This window comes from Panthera onca, chromosome A1 (assembly GCF_046562875.1).
Source record: "Panthera onca isolate mPanOnc1 chromosome A1, mPanOnc1 haplotype 2, whole genome shotgun sequence".
Lineage (NCBI taxonomy): Eukaryota > Metazoa > Chordata > Mammalia > Carnivora > Felidae > Panthera > Panthera onca.
In genome coordinates, this window is record NC_138339.1 from 123,008,336 (window position 1) to 123,028,090 (window position 19,755).

General features: G+C 44.3%; 1 protein-coding gene across 1 annotated transcript in view; it reads left to right on the forward strand.

The window, feature by feature from the left end:
- Positions 1 to 17,830, forward strand: part of PFDN1 (prefoldin subunit 1) — a 71,729-nt gene extending 53,899 nt beyond the window's left edge. Inside the window, exon 4 of the mRNA XM_060635991.2 lies at positions 16,979 to 17,830. Coding sequence (XP_060491974.1) covers positions 16,979 to 17,062 — 84 coding nt within the window. The 3' untranslated portion in view covers positions 17,063 to 17,830. The remainder of the gene's footprint in view (positions 1 to 16,978) is intronic.
- The last annotated feature ends 1,925 nt before the right edge of the window (positions 17,831 to 19,755 follow it).

The window sequence follows — 19,755 nt, forward strand, 5'->3', positions numbered from 1 at the left end:
AGGTTTTACTTATAAGGTGATACTTGAGCAGAAGCCTGAAGGGAGTGAGAGAGCAAGCTATGTGTACATCTGGGAAAGAGGCTTTCAAGCAGAGGGGCCAGAAAGTATAAAAACCCGAAGGTGAGGTTGTAATTGATGAGTTGGAAGAATAGCACAGACGCCAGTTCATTTGGAGCTGAGTGAGGTAGAGAATATTAGAAGAAATCAGGGAGTGGTTGAGAAGTAGATTACAGAGGACTTGCAGGCCATATTAAAGGTTTTGGATTATGCTCTGGAATTGGGAGTTTTTGGGTGGTTTTGAACAGATGAATGACATGATCTGATTCATACTGCTTTTCATTTTTGTTTGTTTCTTGAGAGCGCATGAGCAGGGGAGGGCCAGAGAGAGAAGGAGAGGGAGAATCTCAGGGTTCCATGCCCTGTGCGGGGCTTATTCTCACAACTGTGAGATGATGACCTGAGCCAAAATCAAGAGTTGGGTGCTTAATCATTTGAGACACCCAGGCACCCCTTGATTATATTTTAAAAGGACCAGACTGGGTGCTATATTGAAAATAGAGTATAGGGGGCAAGGGTGGAAGCAAGAAGATCTGTTAAGAGGCTGTTGCATTATCCAGGGGAGAGATTGATGGTGGCTTGGACCAGGGTGCAGTGCTAGAGGAGGTGGTCAGACTGAATGTATTTTAAGGTAGTGCCAAAGACAATTGGGTGTAGGGATGGAAGAGAGGACTGAAGTTTTGGACCCTCCTTCCTCCCCATGTATCACTCATTGTCCTCTTGGAGGGATCTGGAATGGGTTCATGGGAGAGGGGTCATTTCACCTGGGCCTTGAAGGTCAGTTAGAATTTTGCTTGATGTAGGGCTGGGGCACAGGAGAGAGCATTTCAGATAAAGGAAATCATGGGAACGAAAGTCTGGGAGTGGAGTGGTAAAGGAGGTTGGAGTGAGAAATGAGGCTGGAGAGGTTTAAGAGAAAAGTGTTAAGGCTAAAATGAATGAAATCTGCATTGTTTCTGCTCACTTTGTGTAAGTACTACTTGTTCTGGGCAAGTAGTTATTCCCAGTGCCAGTGCTCTTCATTTAGTGTGGTTTCCACACAACATTCCATGTGTGCTGGGCACCACAGAGATTGCATATGTTTATGGGAACAGATGTGCTATTGGTAGTTCATTGGTCATTGTTTCCTAGTTGAGCTTCAAGTTTCAAAAGTAATTTTATTATTTTTTAAATCTCCCTAATGTTTATTTTTGAGAGAGACAGAGTGCGAGCGGGGGAGGGACGGAGAGGGAGGGGGACACAGGATCTGAAGCAGGCTCCAGGCTCTGAGCTGTCAGCATAGAGCCTGACGCAGGGCTTGAACCCACGGGCCACGAGATCATGACCTGAGCCGAAGTCAGACACCCACCTGACTGAGCCACCCAGGCGTCCCTCAGAAGTAATTTTAAAAGCAGATTGAAAGTTTGGTTTGTGATACGCAGGTAGAGATACTGAATAGATAGTTGAATATATGAATCTGGAATTCTAGGCTAGTGAAATATAATTTGAATTATCTATTATAGGTGGCATTTAAAGTTACCGAGCTGGATTAGGTCAACTAAGGAGAAGAGGTAGCTAGAGAAAGAATGAGTTTCATGGACTGAGCCCGAGGGCACTGCACCAGGATGTAAAGCTCTTACCAGAGGTGTAGACAGTGTGTAGTGTGAGTCCAAAGAACTAAGTGAACGCCCACATGGGCAAGCCCATGTTGAGACAAGGAGACTGTTCAGACCCTTGGTTTTGTGGTGGCAGCAGGAGCTGTCAACTCAGTTAGACTTGAGTTGCAAATGCTTTTTGGCCTTCTCTTACTAGTACTGACCTTGGAGCTGGGCAAGCCTGGTCTGCTGAGGGAAGCAGGTTTGTTACTTGGGGAGGGTTTGCAAAAGGTAGAGGCTGACGTCAGATTAGGCTTAGAGCTGAGCCCTCTGTCCATGGGCCTATACTGCAGGGAGTGGTTGAACACAGTTCATTTAGAGCACAAGAGATAAGAAACCCTGCTATGTTGAGTAATATTTGAGGGAGGTTGGTACTTAACATGAGTGAAAGCAAACATGCCTACTAATTTTGAACTAGTTTTGAAGTTTCCTAATAACTAGTACCTTCCCTATTCCCCATACACACTCTCATATATGCACACACACATATGTGGACTTCCTACCCTCTTTCAGGATATACTAAGAAAAACTTGAACCTTGAGAATATTTTGTTTTAGTTCATCTCAAGATTCTTAGCAAGTGGTAGGTACTTTTTTTTCTTCGCTCGGATATGTGTAGCATAATGCCTTGGCATAATAATTAAGGGTACGAACTCTGAAATCAGATGAGTATGAATTTGAACTTCAGCTCTGCCACTCACCACATTGGGTAAATTAGCTTCTAGAAGCCTAAATATGCTCTTCTATAAAATAGCAACAATGGTGTTGATGGAGAGGGACAATAAATAATCCCTTTATTATCTGCCTAAGTTTGGAACCAACTGAAGTTAGGCAGATTGTGTACCTTTTGCAAGCAGGCAGATGCTGGTAGAACAAAAGAAGCTAAGCAACATTGCCTTTGCCCAAACATGCCAATCAGAAAAACCACTAGTGTTACATGCACCCCAATGTTTACAGCAGCACTATCCACAATAGCCAAAGTATGGAAAGAGCCCAAATGTCCATCGATGGAAGAATGGATAAAGAAGATGTGGTAAATAAATACATACAGTGGAGTATTACTCAGCAATCAAAAAGAATGAATTCTTGCCATTTGCAACTACATGGATGGAACTAGAGGGTGTGATGCTAAGTGAAATTAGTCAGAGAAAGACAACTATCAAATGACTTCACTCATATGAGGACTTCAAGACACAGAACAGATGAACACAAGGGAATGGAAGCAAAAGTAAAAAATATAAATATAAAAATGTAAAAATAGGGAGACAAAACACGAGACTCTTGAATATGGAGAACAAACAGAGTTACTGGAGGGGTTGTGGGAGGGGGGATGGGTTAAATGCCTAAGGGGCGTTAAGGAATCTACTCCTGAAATCATTGTTGCACTATATGCTAACTAATTTGGATGTAAATTAAAAAAATTATAAAAGAAAAAGAAAAACCATTAGTTTTCCTGAGGGTAGATAGAGAGGCTACCGCTATAGCTGACGAATACTGGAGGTTAGGAGGATAAGCATTTCTCCCTTAAAAAACACCTACTTTTTTTTTTTTTGTAATCTCCGTACCCAGCATGAGACTTGAACTCATGACCCTGAGATCGGGAGTCACATGTTTGACTCACTGCGCCAGCCAAGCACCCTCCAACCCCCGCCAAATACCTACTTTTTAACATAGTACTTGTAAATCACTGGACGCTGCCTGTACACAGCAAATAATAAATACAAGATTTGTTGTTTGCATATGTTGGATGCTCAGTAGCTGCTTATCAATTGAGCATATTGCCACCAAATGCTTATAAGATAAAGGTTTTTTTTTTTAATTTGGAAAATAATTAAAGACATACAAATGTACAAAGCTAACTTAACAAACACCTGTGTACTCGCTACCCAGAACAAACAAATGTTCATTGTAATACTAATGAAATTGAAATCTCCTTCGTAACTTCCCTTCCAACCCCACCTCAACTTTATTCGTATTCACCGGAAGCAACTACTATCAGGTTTTTGGTGTGTTCTCTTTCCATCCCATGTTTTATGGCATCTTGTAGTTAACAAGTGACATCATATTGTTGCTATCTCTCAGTAACCTTTTTTTTTTTTTTTTGAGCTCTACCCACATTAATATATGTAGTTCACTCATTTAAACTGCTGTAGGGTATTTATAATAACAAATAACTTTCTGTATTATATGCAAAAACCCACTGTCTATAACTTAAGTGTATACCCTGAAAGTGTGGCCAAAGGGCCCAGGGACTTCTTCCATGTATAGCATAAATACAGCCATTGGTAGGGTTAGTTGATGGGCTCAAGAATGCAAGTACCAACAGGTTAGTGATGTCTGCTGCCCTTATTTTCTAATGGCCATGGATTCTCTGGTGAAGCCATCTCATAAATTTCATGGCCTCTGCCCATGTTTTAGAAATGGAGATCAGGGGCGCCTGGGTGGCTCAGTCAGTTGAGTGTTTGGCTCTTGATTTTGGCTCAGGTCATTATCTCGTAGTTTGTGGGACTGAGCCCCATGTTGGGCTCTGTGGTGACAGCATGGAGCCTGCTTAGGATTCTCTCTCTCCTCTCTCTCTGCCCCTCCTGTGCTCATGTGCCCATATGCATGCACTCTTCTCTCTCTTAAAATAAGTAAACATTAAAGAAAAGAAGATAAGAGAAAAGAAAAGAAAAGAGAAAAGAAATGGAGATCAGATATCCTGCACAGAGCCAGAACCAGAACTGGTCAGGGAAAGAGAGGAAGATGAGTGGGAACGCAGGATTCCAGATTTTAGATTCCACCCACAGTATTATTCATTTATGCTCTGAAAAAAATGGGGGTTCCTGTATCATAATTGGATATTCCTAGTAGCTGGGCCTTCTAATATTAGTGGTTCTTTTCTTAAAACCCCCAAACCCCAACTCTTTGAGCTAAAAGATTGTAAGTGGCTTCTTAGTGACCTAGCATCTGGAAATTGAAGAAAGGGAAAAATGAAAACCACTCTTTAAATCATGTTTGCAAAGAGAAGTGTGCCAAGTGCTCTTTTATTATTCTAGTGTCATTATGAATTTAATTGGTGTTATGTCAGCTACTTACATCAGAGCTAACAGCATATTAAACTCCATTCTGTTTGTACCAGTTCCATGGTAACTTGGGTGTGTGTGGAGTTGGGACAAGTGGCAGCTGTGACGTCTGGTCTGTAGAGTAATTCCATCATGGTATGAGCTCCTGGATCACCCCGGATGGAGAAGTATCACTGGGTGGTGTGAGCTAACCTCTCTGTGCCCTTCGGAACACTCCGAGCAATGGGAGCAAAGATCCTAGGTTGCTTGTCTGATCTAGGGGTATAGCTTAGAGTTCAATAACAGTAATTCCTTGGTGATACTGAGAGGTATAACTATTAGTTACCCTTTTTCTCTTTCTTAATGAAAAGAAAGCCAGTTTTTTGGAAAAGCTTTATAAATAGTTCTTTGATACTGGGGTGTATTTGTAGTTCTCCAGTTCTGCCCTCTGCTGACCTATACAAATCAGCAAAGGAGGAGTCTCTGAGTCATTAATCTGTGCTTACGGTGGCTTTGAGCTCTTGCTTGTTTTCACTGTCTCCTGTTCCTTTTATGGGTTTCCGGTTGCCATATCTCTATTTTTTTAGTTGTATAAATATGCTCTTCGATTGGCAAGTAGTAATGTGATCACGTAGAAGTTTCCTTACCCTTGTTTGTTCATTGGCTCTCCCAGAATACCTTATTAAATCATTAATCTAAATGTTTACTGCTTTCGCTAATAACATTAAAGTTAGTTTTCACAAATTAATACATCAGTTTATTTTACCGTGCTCAGTTTGTGTGTGTTACTCTGAGTTTTTGTGTGGAGTAAATACTGATTTGCTGTGACAGTAGTTCATTAGGAACTTGCCTTACCATGCCTGTTTTTTGTTTTCTGTGTTGGTTTTCGTTTTTTTTTTTTTTTTTTTTTTTTGTTGTTGTTTTTTTTGGTAATTTTTATTTTAGAGAGGGAGAATGCGTGTGAGTGAGGGACAAGGGCAGAGAGAGGTAGGGAGAGGGAGTGAGAGAGAGAATCTTAAGCAGGGTCCACACTCAGTGTGGAGCTTTATCTGGCATTCAGTCCCACAACCCTGGGATCTTGACCTGAGCCAAAATTGAGTTGGATGCTCAACTGACTGAGCCACCCAAGCATCCTGCCATGCCTGTTTTTAAATACAGGGTTTTCGTGTCCTGTTTTTTCTCTTTGTGGAATAGCATTTTGAGAAGACTAGGAATTTTTAGTTTTAATTGAAATAAAGTTCACATAACATAAAATGCACAGTGTTGTGCAACCATGCCCACTGTCTGATTCTAGAACATTTTCATCACCTCCAAAAGAAACCTCTTATCCATTAAGTAGTCGTCCTTTTCCCGTCTCCCTCAGCACTTGGGGAGTTTAATCTGTTGTCTGTCTGTCACACAGCATGTGGCTTTCAGTATTTGCCTTTTCCCCCTTAGCTCGATCTTTTCTTTCTTCTCTTTTCTTTTTTTAAAATGTTTATTTGAGACAGAGAGAGACAGAGTGTGAACGGGGGAGGGTCAGAGAGAGGGGGAAACACAGAATATGAAGCAGGCTCCAGGCTCCGAGCTGTCAGCACAGAACCCAACGCAGGGCTCGAACTCATGGACCGTGAGATCATGACTTGAGCTGAAGTCAGAAGCTCAACCGACTGAGTCACTCAGGTGCCCCTTTTTTTTCTTTCTTGTTTATTTATTTATTTAGAGAGAGAAAGCACGAGCCAGGGAGGGACAGAGAGAGAGAGAGAGAAAATCCCAAGCAGGCTTGGCACTGTCAGTGCAGGGCCTTAGGCGGTGCTTGAACCCACAACGGTGAGATCATGAGGAGATCATGACCTGAGCCAAAATCAAGACTCGAACGGTTAACTGACTGAGCCACCCAGGTGCCGCCACTCCATGTTTTCAAGGTTCACATCTTCATTCCTTTTGACGACTGCACAGTATTCCCTTGTATGGGTGTCACATTTTTTCAACTGATGGGCCCTTGGGTTGTTTCCAGTTTTGGGCTATTGTGAATATTTTTGTTTGAATACCTGTTTTCATTTCTCTTGAGTACATGCCTAGGAGTGGAATTGCTAGGTCATGTGGCAGTTTTATCTTTTAACTTCTTAAGAAACTGCCAGACTGTTTCCTACAGCCACTGTATCATTTTACATTCCCACCAGCAGTATATGCGAGTTCTAATATCTCTACATCTTTGCCAGCATCTGTTTTCTGGTTTTGATTAGAGTTATCCTAGTAGGTGTAAAGTGGTATCTCATTGGGGTGCCTGGGTGGCTCAGTTGGTTAAGCATCTGATTTCTGCTTAGGTCATGATCTCACAGTTTGTGAGTTCGAACCCCACATCAGGCTCTGTGCTGACAGTTCAGAGCCTGGAGTCTGCTTCAGATTCTGTGTCTCCCTCTCTCTCTGCTCCCCCCCCCCCCCCCCCCCCATAAAACATTAAAATTGGTATCTCATTGTGGTTTTTACTTGCATTTTCCTAAGGACTGATGAGGTTGAATATCTCTTCATGTGCTTATTGGTCATTCATATATTTTTTTTTTTTTTAATGTTTTATTTATTTTTGAGACAGAGAGAGACAGAGCATGAGCAGGGGAGGGGCAGAGAGAGAGAGAGAGTGAGACACAGAATCCGAAGCAGGCTCCAGGTTCTGAGCTGTCAGCACAGAGCCCGATGCGGGGCTTGAACTCACGAACTGCGAGATCATGACCCGAGCTGAGGTCGGACGCTTAACCAACTGAGCCACCCAGGTGCTCCTCATATATCTTTTTTTTTTTAATTTTTTTTTTTTACGTTTATTTATTATTGAGAGACAGAGTAAGAGCATGAGCATGGGAGGGGCAGAGAGAGGAGGAGACAGAGAATTTGAAGGAGGCTTCAAGCTCTGAGCTGTCAGCACAGAGCCTGACACGGGGCTTGAACCCACCAACTGTGAGATCATGACCTGAGCCGAAGTCGGACGCCCAACTGACTGAGCCACCCAGGCGCCCCTCCCCCCCCATATTTTTTTTGAAGAAATGTCTGTTCAAGTCCTTTGCCCATTTTTTAATTGGGTCCATCTTTTTGTTGAATTGTAAGGAAACTGAAATTAGTGATTTGCTTGGAGCAAAGAGGTAGTGCTGAAGTGACTTCAGGTGTTTGCTCACATATCTCACTGCTAGTCTTGCCCTGACAGTTGAGTCAGGTGCACCTCCACGTCCAAGAATGCAAGGAGTTGCCCTTACTTCCTCTCTGAGAGGGCGCACCCTTTTCCACCTACCCCTTTATCATGCCTACAGGCCAAACTCCCCTGTAAACACTGTGAGTTGGATTCTCTTGGTTTTGTAAAACTAGGACAAAATAAGATAAACTGAAATAGTAAAACGTATTTTATTTGCTCATTTGGAAGACTTGTAGAGTATTAGGCCCACAGAGTCACAGAGTTACAAGAAGATTGTAACAGATTCCTCTGCTCTATAAAAAATAACCCCAATAGTAATTGGAGATATCTGGGGAGCATATGGGAGGTAAGAAAGTGGGGAGCTACTAAAAACAATTAATTCAAGAAATTTTGCTAAGAAGGGAAGGAAAGAAAGGGGACAGTACCTACAGGGAATGTGAGGACAAGAAAGGGTTTTTAAAGTGATTTGTCTTAAATCATCTGCCACTGGGTGGCTTAGTTGGTTAAGCTTCTGACTTTGACTCAGGCCATGATCTTGTAGGTTTGTGGGTTTGAGCCCCACGTCCGGCTTTACACTAAAGCGCAGAGCCTGCTTCTGATTCTCTATCTCCCTCTTTCTGCTCCTCCCCTGGTCGTCTGCTCTTTCTCAAAAACAAACATTAAAAAAAAAAATTAAAGTGATTTGCTTCAACAATAAAGATCTTTCAGAGAAAGGGAAATGGAAAATTAGAAAGGAGGAAAAAGGCTGATTGCAGCAGTGAAGGTTTTGAGGTGAGTAGAGATGGAACCAACACCCAAGTGGAAGGGTTGCGTTTTGATAGAAGCAGGGACACTATCCATTTTAACAACAGGGAAAGAAGAGAGTATATGTATCGGTGTGGGTCAGGTGGAAGATGTGGTAGTGGGAAGAAGAGAGAATTCTCCTCAGATTGCTTGTATTTTCTCAGTGACTTGGAAAGGAGGGGGCAGGGAGGAGGTAGTATAGGAGATTTGAGGAAACAAGATAAAAGTGTGGAGTAGCTATTTTGGAGAGCACACAAGTGAACTTAGTTTAACAGAATACTGGGTCAGTGTTGTGCCCATTTGAGATTCATGGTCCTGAATTTAAAGTGAAACCAGCACATTTAAGTGTTCTTCTCTAGCAGCATTTAGGTATAAGCATGGAGTAGGCAGATGGGTTTAACTTGGGTTGGCATTTTGCCAGGCAAGTGCAACAGAGGGAGAGCAGAGCGGAGGAGAAAAAGTATTTATAAGGGGTTAAATATAAATGGTGCACTGTGGAAGCTTAGCTGAGTAAGAGGGAAAAGGCCATGGAAGCGTAATATGTAATGAAAACCTTGTCATCGGGATGAGGTTGAAGACATGCTAGAGTTGAGAGTTATCAGAGTGACTTGGAAAAATATGAAGTAGCAGTGGTAAAAATGAAATTTTGAGGTGGCGCAGTTAGTGGTGTTGATGTGGTCTCGAGCGTATGACTGTGCGGTGGGTGGCTGAGGTGGAGTGAAGTAAAGACTGTGAGGGCAGGGGAGAGCATGGTATTGAATGGATCATCTACATTTTTGTTGGAGTCACTTTGAGTGGTGCAGCAGTGGTGGATGGGAAGACCGTGAGCCATCAGCGAATGAGGGACAGTACCCAGTATCTTGGAGACTCCGGCAACAAGGAGTTACGGGAGGATGGTAAGGCATGCTGCCACAAATTTCAAGGACCAGAGTTTGGGAGGAAAAGAGAGATAGGGTTTGGCATTGGGTTGAATGAGTAAATGAATGAATCAGAAGGATGGATGGTTGGACATTTGGGCTTTTATCAGCTTTTCTTGAAAGTTAAAAATCTCTGAAATCTCTACCTGCTGGATTCAGTTCTTTTAAGACTATTTTTTAAGAACAGAGTTGACAGACTGTAGCCTGGCTAGCCAGACCCACGTTGCTGCTTGTGTTTGTGTGTTTAGAACATAGCTATTGTTCATTTTCGGTGCACTCCTTAGTATACACATTGTCTGTGGCAGCTTTTATGCTGTGACGGCAGAGTTGAGTGGTTGTGACAGAAACATCCTCACAGAGCCTGAGATACTGTATCTTTGGCCCTCTGCTGACTCACTTTGGAACAGTGGTTCTCAAACTTCAAAGTGCCTCAGAATCACCTGGAGAGCAGTGAAAACACAGATTGCTGGGCTCCATCCCTAGAATTTCTGATTCAGTGGGTCTTGGGTGGGGCCTGAGATTGTGCATTTCTAACAGGTTCTCAGGAGTTGCTGATGCTGGAAAAATTCCAGGGACCACATTTTAAGAGCCATTGCTTTAGATGTTTAAGGCCATGGGCAGGTTCTTTCTCCTCTTAATCTTTTCTGAGCCACTTGACATGATTTACTGGCATGTCTCATCCCTTTTAAGTTTGATGCCCCAAAATGTAATGATTCTTTGAATGTGGCCTCATCAGCACCATGTGCACTGGAATAGTTCCCCCCTGGCTCTGTTTACCTAGGAGTTTCTACTTTCTTTCCTGGGTTGTCTGATGGGCTTGGCCTTCTCTGGGACTTAATTGAAGCTGATGTGTTAGGGAGGGCAACACTGGTAGAGATCACCTAAAGTCCAGGGAGACCTAGGGGCCAACCACTGTTGTTTGAAGGAAAGAATAAACCTTACTCCCACCCCCATTGTATTTCTGCCATAAGGTGTTGAGTAACGTAGAGGTTTGACTTGGGCAGATTGAGCATGTGATTATAGGTAGGATTTGGGAGTCTGACTCCGTTCAGTAGCAGTGTCAGAGTCTCTTTGCAGGTTAAGAGAACACCTGGGAGAAAAACAAGGTCAGTGCTCAGCTGAAACAAGTCTTTTAGCAGAGGAACCTTTGAAAGAGGTTTTGAAAGCTGTTTCTAAAAGACACAGAGACAGTGACTATTTCTTAGATTTCTCTTATATTCTGCTCCATGCCTACAATTACTTTCTCATCTTTGAGCTGGTCTCAAAGTCTAGTTCAGAAGGTCCCTTATAGCCTAGTTGTGTCCTTGATGGTAAAGTAAATGCACCCTCATGAGTTCACAAATAGCCTCGTGTCTGTGGACCAGTTAGTTGTCTCTTAGCTTTCGGTTGCCGGTCAGACTTGGCCTGTCTGGCCTGCTTCTGGTGAGTGCTCTTTACCCATTCACTTGCACTTTCAGAGCTCTGCCCTGCTTCTGCTTGCTGTAGCCCTGCCCATCTGTCTCTGTCTCATTTCCCTTCCTGACTTCTCTGATTGTGCCTCCACGTTGCCTTTCTTATTTTCTCTTCCTCCTTTTGTTTCTCTGCCTTCATCACAGTGTACTCCCCCATCTGCTAAGACATGCCTTCTCAGTCTTTGGTGAATTTTTGGCCTCTTGCTAAACTTCCCCTGTGTGGGCAGCTGGTACCCTCTGGCTGTTTTAGAGTTCTGCACACTGATAGAACATGAGAATCAGGCTCTGGGTTTTTAATTTAGAAGTCATGGGAACAACAGTGAGAAGGTAGCCTTTGCTTCACCCTTTTAGATTAACAGTAGAGCTTGAAGTTAGCAATGGTCTGCACAAGCTGGAAGCTGTGGATTCAACATAAGGGAGAAGTGTTTGGCCAGGGTATGTCAAATTCAGGATCTGAAACATGGGATTCAGAGCAGAAGGTCTCTGAACACAGATTCCCTAGAACATCAGGGGTGGGAGGGGGGGATCAAGATGGCCCTTTCTACTGATCCTGTACTGGATTGGAGTCTGGGGGCAAGCTAGAAGGTCTCCTTTTATCCACCATAACCCCCTATTCTTCCCCCAGCTCTGTTTTACCTGTGTTGTTTTGTCTTAAGAGGTCATTTGAAGAAAACGTTTTGTGACTAAAGAATAATGATGGGCGAGTGCAGATACTGATACTGTCCAAATCATTTTACAAATGGGGAAATAGAGGATGAGAGGGGAAAACTACTTTCTATGCCCTAAGAAATGACAAATAGGAAAAATATTAGGGGGGGGGGGGACAAAAGTTCTGAGGAAAAAAGTATAGAGATAAAGCATCAGAAGCTGAATTACTTCAGGAGTCTCTCTCAGAGATTCTGTGAGGTCAGAAAAGTTCTAGAGACTTGAGCCTCTTTCTTTCATGGGAGGATGTGACTAGAACACTAGCCCCTCAGCCTGACTCCCAGAAAGGAGAGCCTCAGGCTGATGAGTAGTACCTCAAGCAGTGTCATTTCCCTGGCCATGCTGAGCCCCACAGGAAATCTCAGAATTTCACTCTAGAACAAGGCCCACAAGAATGTCGCTGCATCCAGGGCTCTGTGGTTTGATTCCACTAGAGAGTTTCCTAGGGTAAAGGTTCTGAGGGAGATTGCTCAGCAACACACAAAAATGCTGCAGCAGATGCGTTCCTGGGACTCCTGCTGGAAGGTGTGGGTTTAAAAGGCCTCCGGAAGTTTACACAGCAGTCATAATTCCCCTGGAGCTCCTGGCAGCCCAGGCCAGTCTCAGAGCATTTTCTCAAGGATTTCCAACTCCAGGACATGGGAAATTGGGATAGCTTGTTTCACAGTTTCACAGGTTGATTTGATCAAGGGGCCTGAACCTTAGGACCTGTTCTGTTTATGGAAGCCAAGCCTTTGATTTTCCCATGGACATCAGGGAGGGTTGAGTTTTAGACCTATGTATACCTAGGGGCAGAGGTTAGAAGGCAGTGCCCCAAACTGAAAACCATCTTGAAGGAGATGGTCAGTTTTTACCTGTGCTTGCTCTGTTGGTGATCCTCATTCCAAGTTGTGAGGGAGAACTACAAAGCAGCAGTTTGTATATAAGTAAATCAGTAAGTACTCATTTCCGATAATAAATGTACTTTTTTCAACAAGTATTGAGTTCCTGTCTTGTAGCAGCCATTTTTCTAGACACTGGGATTATAGCAGTGAACAGAACAGAGTCTTGCCCATGATCATGGACATTCCTTTCTTGTAAGGGAAGACCCACAAATACTTCTTCCAGTGGTAACAGGCTATGCATGCAAATCAGGGTGAGAATAGGGAGCGTGGAGCTCCTGTGTAATCACAGCAAGAAGCATTTGAGAAAGGGCTGAAGGAAGTAAGTGAGCAAGTGCTGTGGATATTTGGAGAAGAGTGTTCCTAACGGAGCCAAAGGGCAAAAGCCAAGCAGGAGCATGGTGGTGGGTTGGAGGGGCAGTGCATAGTCGGAGGTGGAGGCCAGTGTTGCTGGAGCTGAGTGGGTGAGAGGGAGTTGAGGTCAGAGTCTGCTGAGAACAAGTCTAAACATGGCTTTTCAAAAGGGCTTTGCCTTCTACTTTGAAATAGGAAGCCATTGGAGCATTAAAAGAGGACTCAGCACTGTGTGAAGAAACTGAAGAGGATCAGAAGGCAGAAGGGGGGCATAGTTAACTCTTGATTTAGGTTTAGGTCACGATCTTGTGGTTTATGAGATCGGACCCCACACTGGGCTCCGAGCTGAGCGTGGAGTCTGCTTAAGATCCGCACCCCCCACCCCCGCCCCCCCGTCCCTTCCCTGCTCACGCGTGTATGGTCGTGCACACTCTCTCTCAAAATCAACTTGGGAGACCACTTAGGAGGTTATTTATTAAGGTCAGATTATGGACACATTTTGAGATAGTGCTCATAGGATTTGTTGGTTGATGTCAGATGTGAAAGAAGGAAGATTCAAAGGTGACACCAAAGGTTTTGAGCATTTGCAAGAACGGAGTTGTCATCTATAGAAGTGGGGGAGACTGGGGTCCACAAAATTTCTGGTTTGGTGAGTTTTAGGAAGAAGGTGTAGAAATTTAAGAAAGAAAAATTTTTGACTTAATCAGTTTCCTTAAGGTTTTGCATCCTTTCTGTCTCATTTTTATTTGGATCATTTCTACCACAATTTTTTTGGGAGAAGTACAGGTCCCGACATACTTTTAGAAATTCTTACCCAGGCCTCTATGATTCAGTGTGGTCAGAAGGTGTGAGTACATAAGAACTTTGGGTAGACTTGTTCTCTGGGGCATCCCTCATTTCATGGTTTCCTGGGGCTTCTTCACAAATTACTACAAACTGGATGGTTTATTTTTTAAAGTTTATTTATTTAGAGAGTGAGTGTGCACATGAGTGGGGAGGAACAGATAGCAAATTCAAAGCAGGCTCTGCACTGTCAGCACAGAGCCCAGTGCAGGGCCTGAACCCACAAACCATGAGATCATAATCTGAGCCTAAACTAAGAGTCACAGGCTTAACTGACTGAGCCACCCAGGCGCCCCATAAACTGAGTGGTTTAGAACAATAGAAAATTATTCTCTCACAAGTTCTGGAAGCTAGAAGTCCAAAATCAAGGTGGTGTGGGGTCACCCTCCTTCTGAAGCCTCTGGAGAAGAATCCTTCCTTCCTCTTCATAGCTTCTGTTGCCGACCCTTCTTGGCCTTCCTTGGATTATAGATACATCCTTCCCTTTCTGCCTCCATCAAGGGATGGCATTCTGTCTGTGTCCCTTTTGTCTTCATGTGGCCTTATAAGGACACTAATTATTGGATTTAGGGCCCACCGTAATTCAGTATGACCTCATTTTAATGTGGTTACCCCTGCAAAGACCCTATTTCCAAATAAGGCCACATCCATGGGTCCTGGGGGTTAGGACTTTAATGTATCTTTTTGTGAGACAGAATTCAACACACATCACATACTCTGATTGAGGTTTGATTGTGAAGGTCTTCTTGGCTTAGGTGTCTTTAAGGATGAGACAGAAACTACTGAAAAAGAAAACAGTTCCCTCTGTGTTAGGAATGACCCATCTGGTAGGATGAAATAAAAATTGCATTTATTTTTTAAATTCTTAAAAAAGTTTTATTTTGAGAGAGCAAGCGAGCGAGCATGAGCATGAGCAGGGGAGGGGCAGAGAGAGAGAGAGAGAGAGAGAGAGACCGAGACCCTAGCAGGCTCTTGCTGTCAGTGCACAACCCGATCCTGATCCTAGGATCAGGATCCCGTAGGATCCTCATGGGCCTTGATCCTACGAGCCATGAGATCGTGACCTGAGCCGAAACCAAGAGTCAGACACTTAACAGACTGAGCCACCCAGGTGCCCCCGAAATAAAAAATTTGATGTGCAAAAAGTTTATTTAAGTAATTAAAGATTTCAACATAGACAAGTTTATTTTGCGTTATTTTTTTGAAACTTGAAGACTTTAGGTTATAAAGTGGTAAAAATCCTGAAAAAAAATCATAAAACTGTAAGTGGAAGATAGAAGGAAGAGACATAGAATGATGAATTTTAAAGATAAGAATTTTAACCTGAATTTGTCCAGAGTCCTTTTAGGTAGAAAAGTTCTGGCTTATGTTCCAAGTTTAGTTTTGCCAGCTGGGCAGCGAGTTGACGGAGATAGAATGCAGCAGACCTGATAGGTCCCTGGGCATCAGCTGATGCTGTGGGAGCACAACCCCGCTTGCCCCACTGGCCTTTTCCTTAGATTTCCACAGGGCTGGGAAGGTGCCCAGATGGTACATGGCCCTCACTATTTAGCTCCTGCTCCCCTTCTGTGCAACACCCAGTACGTGTACATTCTTCAGTGGTGTGTCAGGAGTTATTAGTATTTCCCTCTTTAAGTCACCACATGTAAAGTCTAGGGATTGTTTATCAAAGGAACTTTGAGTTCCCATTCTGATATCACACTGATAATAAATTCCTCAGCACCAGCATACATCTGTGGCCACTGTGAGTTTTATGGAGCTCCTGTTGTTTGGTAAGGAATGAATGGTGTGCAAGTTGGACAAATGAGAGAGGAGTAAAGAGATATGGCTCTTTCTAGCCTTCAGGAGATTTCAAGTTAGGAGAAGCCAGACGGGAATTAGAGGCTCAGATAAGAACTGATAAAGATGCCACAGCATTGGAACCTATAGGAAAAAGTCCCCTGTTGCATTTAATAAATATCTGGACAGAGAGTGGGAGAAGTTAGAAGGATATGTAGAGGGGCATCAGAGATTTTAATGGTGAAGGCCTCAAGCCCCAGAGGCCTTCATTTTGATTTTCCTGCCTTGGTGGTTTGGTTGGGCATCAGTTCCCAAAGAAGGCCTGTCAGGCCAGGCTGCTCACTTGTTCTCTGGCTCAGTCTTTCCCAGGTCATATGGGCACTTGAACGGTCAAAGTGAATCCACAGCTGCTAGGGTGTAGGGGTGAATGAGAGAAGGGCACTGGATGCATCTAAGCTGTCTGGGTCAGGGCTTTGCATTACTGACTCCAGTGTGGCTTAGTCACATGCACCCTTAGGGGATTATTTTGAGTATTTCTGAAAAAGGGAGCCTCATTTCATGTCAAGTGAGAATGCAACCACAAGTATGTCCCCAGGGGAGGGACCAGTGGTGAAGCCACCATATTTTTGGGGTGACCACAGGGCAAATAATGTACAGACATCATTTCCTTTGACTAATCTTTTGTAATCCTGGCCCAGATGTGGCTCCTGAAAGTAGTTTAAGTTCTTTGTCTAAGTTGAGATTTTTAATTTAGGACCCAGATGGGGTAGGGAGGTGAACATCCAAAAGGTCTGTTTTACTCAGTGTGTCACTGTCCTGGATTCCTGGCAGGCAGCGGTTTCATTAGAAAAGCAGATTTCATCCTGACTCATCTGCCTCGATGAGACGTGTGATACAACTTCTTAGCACTCGTGCAGCCTGCCCTCTGACTGGACAGAACGGAGGGTGCCCAGTCCATTCTGCAGCAGTGGCAGCTACAGGCGCCTGGCCTGGGCTGTGGAAAACCTTGAGAGACAGTCTGTTATGCGGCCGGAGCTTTGTCCTGGAATTTCCTGGCCTTTGTCTGTCTGGTATAACTTCATGTACTGAGACGCCTGTTTTGAGTTCACTTCCTTCTGGGGGAAGAGTGCAGCTGCCTTCCACTGAGCATTTCTGCTTCCTGCACCAAATAACTTCCCCCTCCCTCCCTCATGTCTGTGGGCGGGATGAGGGGAGCACTCTGGGCAGGTGTGTTTGTACCAGGCCCCCAGGAGACAACATGCTAGTGGAAGTCACTGTTCACAGAGGAGAAGCCATTACCATTGGGCAGAAAAGCTGCATCTGCCAGCCTGGCCCATACCCCCTAACCCTGGTTTCTTTGTCATACTGCAGCAGAAAAAATCCTACCTGGAGCGGAGTGTGAAGGAAGCTGAGGACAACATCCGGGAGATGCTGATGGCACGAAGGGCACAGTAGGAAACCTCTAGTCAAAGCTTCCTGCCCCCTTCCTGGCAAGGGCAGAGGGGCCCATGTGGGGAAACATCCTCTCTTCTGCCCTGATGGACTTTGTATTTGAGTGATCTGGTAACCCTGTGTTTTCTACTTCACCCTGATCCCCTTTTCGATCCTGGCTCTGCCTGCCACCCCTGCCCGACATTCTTCTCCCCTGGGGTGAGTCACGAACACCCAGTAAAGATGGGGGCCAGGACAGATAGGGGAGCTCTGCCCAAACCTACTAGTTATGCTGGTTAGACCAATAAAAGGCATCTGTTCCCCCCACCCACTCTAAGTCTGCCTTTCTTGAGAACTGAGGGCCAGAGGCTTTCAACCTCAGCTCCTCCCTGATCTGTCCCCTCCAGAGCATTGGCTCTGTTCCTTTCACATTGAAGCCTTTCCTGGTTCTTTTTTTTCCTTTCTGTTCCTTTGAGTAAATCCTACTTCTGAGCTTCCATGCAGATCAGGAAGAAGGGAGACCAGGGTATAACTGAATTTAAGTGAACCTTGGTGGCATTCTGCCTAAAGATTCCTTCCCTGTTTCCTCCCACATGTTCCATACGAAAATGCAGTCAGGCTGTCTTCCGGTGGACAGTACAATCCTAAGGCCTCCTAGAGGCTTAGGGGCAGTGGTGTGCTGGAGCTGGCTTGTACTGGCTCTGGAGAGCCAATTATTAAAAATCAAGTTATGTAAATATGTAATCCTATTTAAAACAAGGGTAATAAATATTCAGACTTGTCCCTTCCTAATTACTAAATCTGGCCATTATCTGTTTTTGAGGTTAACAGTCTATCGCATCTGGATGATGGAAATTGGTGCATTCCTGCGCTTTTCTTCCCAACTCCACATCAAGTTGGTAGCTTGAAATCAGCTATTGTGGGATCATTTACTCCACAGTAATCAGGTGATGGACAAAATATGGTTTTGTTTTAAAGACAACTGGTAGTTAAATATTTATGAGCAGCTCACTGCCACTGCTTCAGAGTGCAGGTGGGCAGGCCGAGATCTGTCAGCTGTAGCCTCTCAGGGCCAGCTGACGGATATTGACTTGCTGTTATGGCAGCTCAGCGCCACCCTGTGGCCAAAGCTGAGATGGGTGTGTGTGTGTGGGTGTGTGTATGTAGAGGGAGGCGTGTGACAGCAGAAAAGAAGGCCTATGGAGCAGCCCATAGTTACCGAGAGGTCCTTTTCCTAGGCTCTGGGTACAAGCACATAACAGTTTGGTGAGCTTATCTCTTGAGCAGGACCAGGGAGAAAATGCTAGCCTGGTGAGAACCTGCCTTCCTAATAGCACCTACCCACAGTGGAATAAAAAGGCAAATAGACCCCTCCTGGGGTACAAACCCAGGGCTTGTATCCTGTCTGGAATAATTCAGATGGTTGAGGTTTAGACCAATTTATTGAAACATACAGGGTGTTAGCAGAGAAATCATTCAGTGTGATTACATCATGTCACTACCTTGAACGTATAATTTTAAAATTATAAATATATATTTTATAACTAAGCCTTTGGCCAAAAAAATAAAAGTCATTTAGCACATTTGTGAAAGGCCAATAAGAAATGCATTTTGAACATTAAAAAGATAGTCACTGAATTAAACAGCAGTGCAACCCCTGCTAATAATCTAGAATCCCACTGTGTTGAAGGTAGAAATGTCTGTGCAGAGCTAGTCATTCATTTATTTCAGCAATCAGAAGAGATGGGGCAGGCACACCTGTTGAAGGCGGTGGCAGAGCTGGCAGGACCGGAGGGCTGGTCAGGTCAAGTGAGCATGTCCCAGAGACAGCAGCAACAGAGTGCAGTCCAGCAGGCTGTGAGGCAGGTGGATGGGCCCAGGTCATCCCGTCTTTGGTCTTCCACCACATACACTGGAGGGGAAGTAGAGAGAGGGTGAGACTGAACTGGCACAAGCCCTACAGAGCCAGTGCTGACCAGACCAGATGACTGGAGGAAGGGTGGCTTAGTTCCTCAGCTACTTTGTCTCCTCTTCATAAAGACTTTTATCCCCATAGGGACAGGTACTAGGGAACCAACAAAGTGGCCTCACAGCAAGGCAGCCAGAGCAAGAAGAAGTGTCCATTACTGTCCAGCCAGGGTTGGCTAACCCTGCTCGGTTTATAAACCAGGCAGCACTATGTCCTGTGCCTAAGATATGGCTACGCCATTTCCCCAAAAAAATCACCTAAAAAGGAACTGCAGGCCTTAAAAGAATAACCCAGAATCCTCATCTCTCAAACCTGGGCAGCGCTATCAGAATGTCCCCCAGCCTCTTAACTTTCACACAGAGCAGGAGGAAGTAGGGGTAAAGACCTGGTCAAGTGTGAGGGATTTTCTCAGAATGGGGTTGGAAATCTGAGCCCTGTCAGGGCTCAGTGCTCTATTAAGAAATTTGCATGCTAAACAAACTCACAGGTCTTGAAGGACCCCAACGACCCTTTACCAGTCCGCAGACTTGTAGCCGAAATCACACTCTCTTCCTGTAAGCACATGCTTAAGATGGCTGATGGTCAGCCTTGGCCTCAGAGGATCTGTGGCCACTTGTAGGAAAATCTCAAAACCGCAGCCACCGCGAAACTCATTTATAAGCAGTGAGGATTTTAAACTTTTTCAAAGTTAATGAATCTTACAAATTAAGTTGGTCCTTCGGCAGTCTTCTTTCAGTTCTATTTTTGT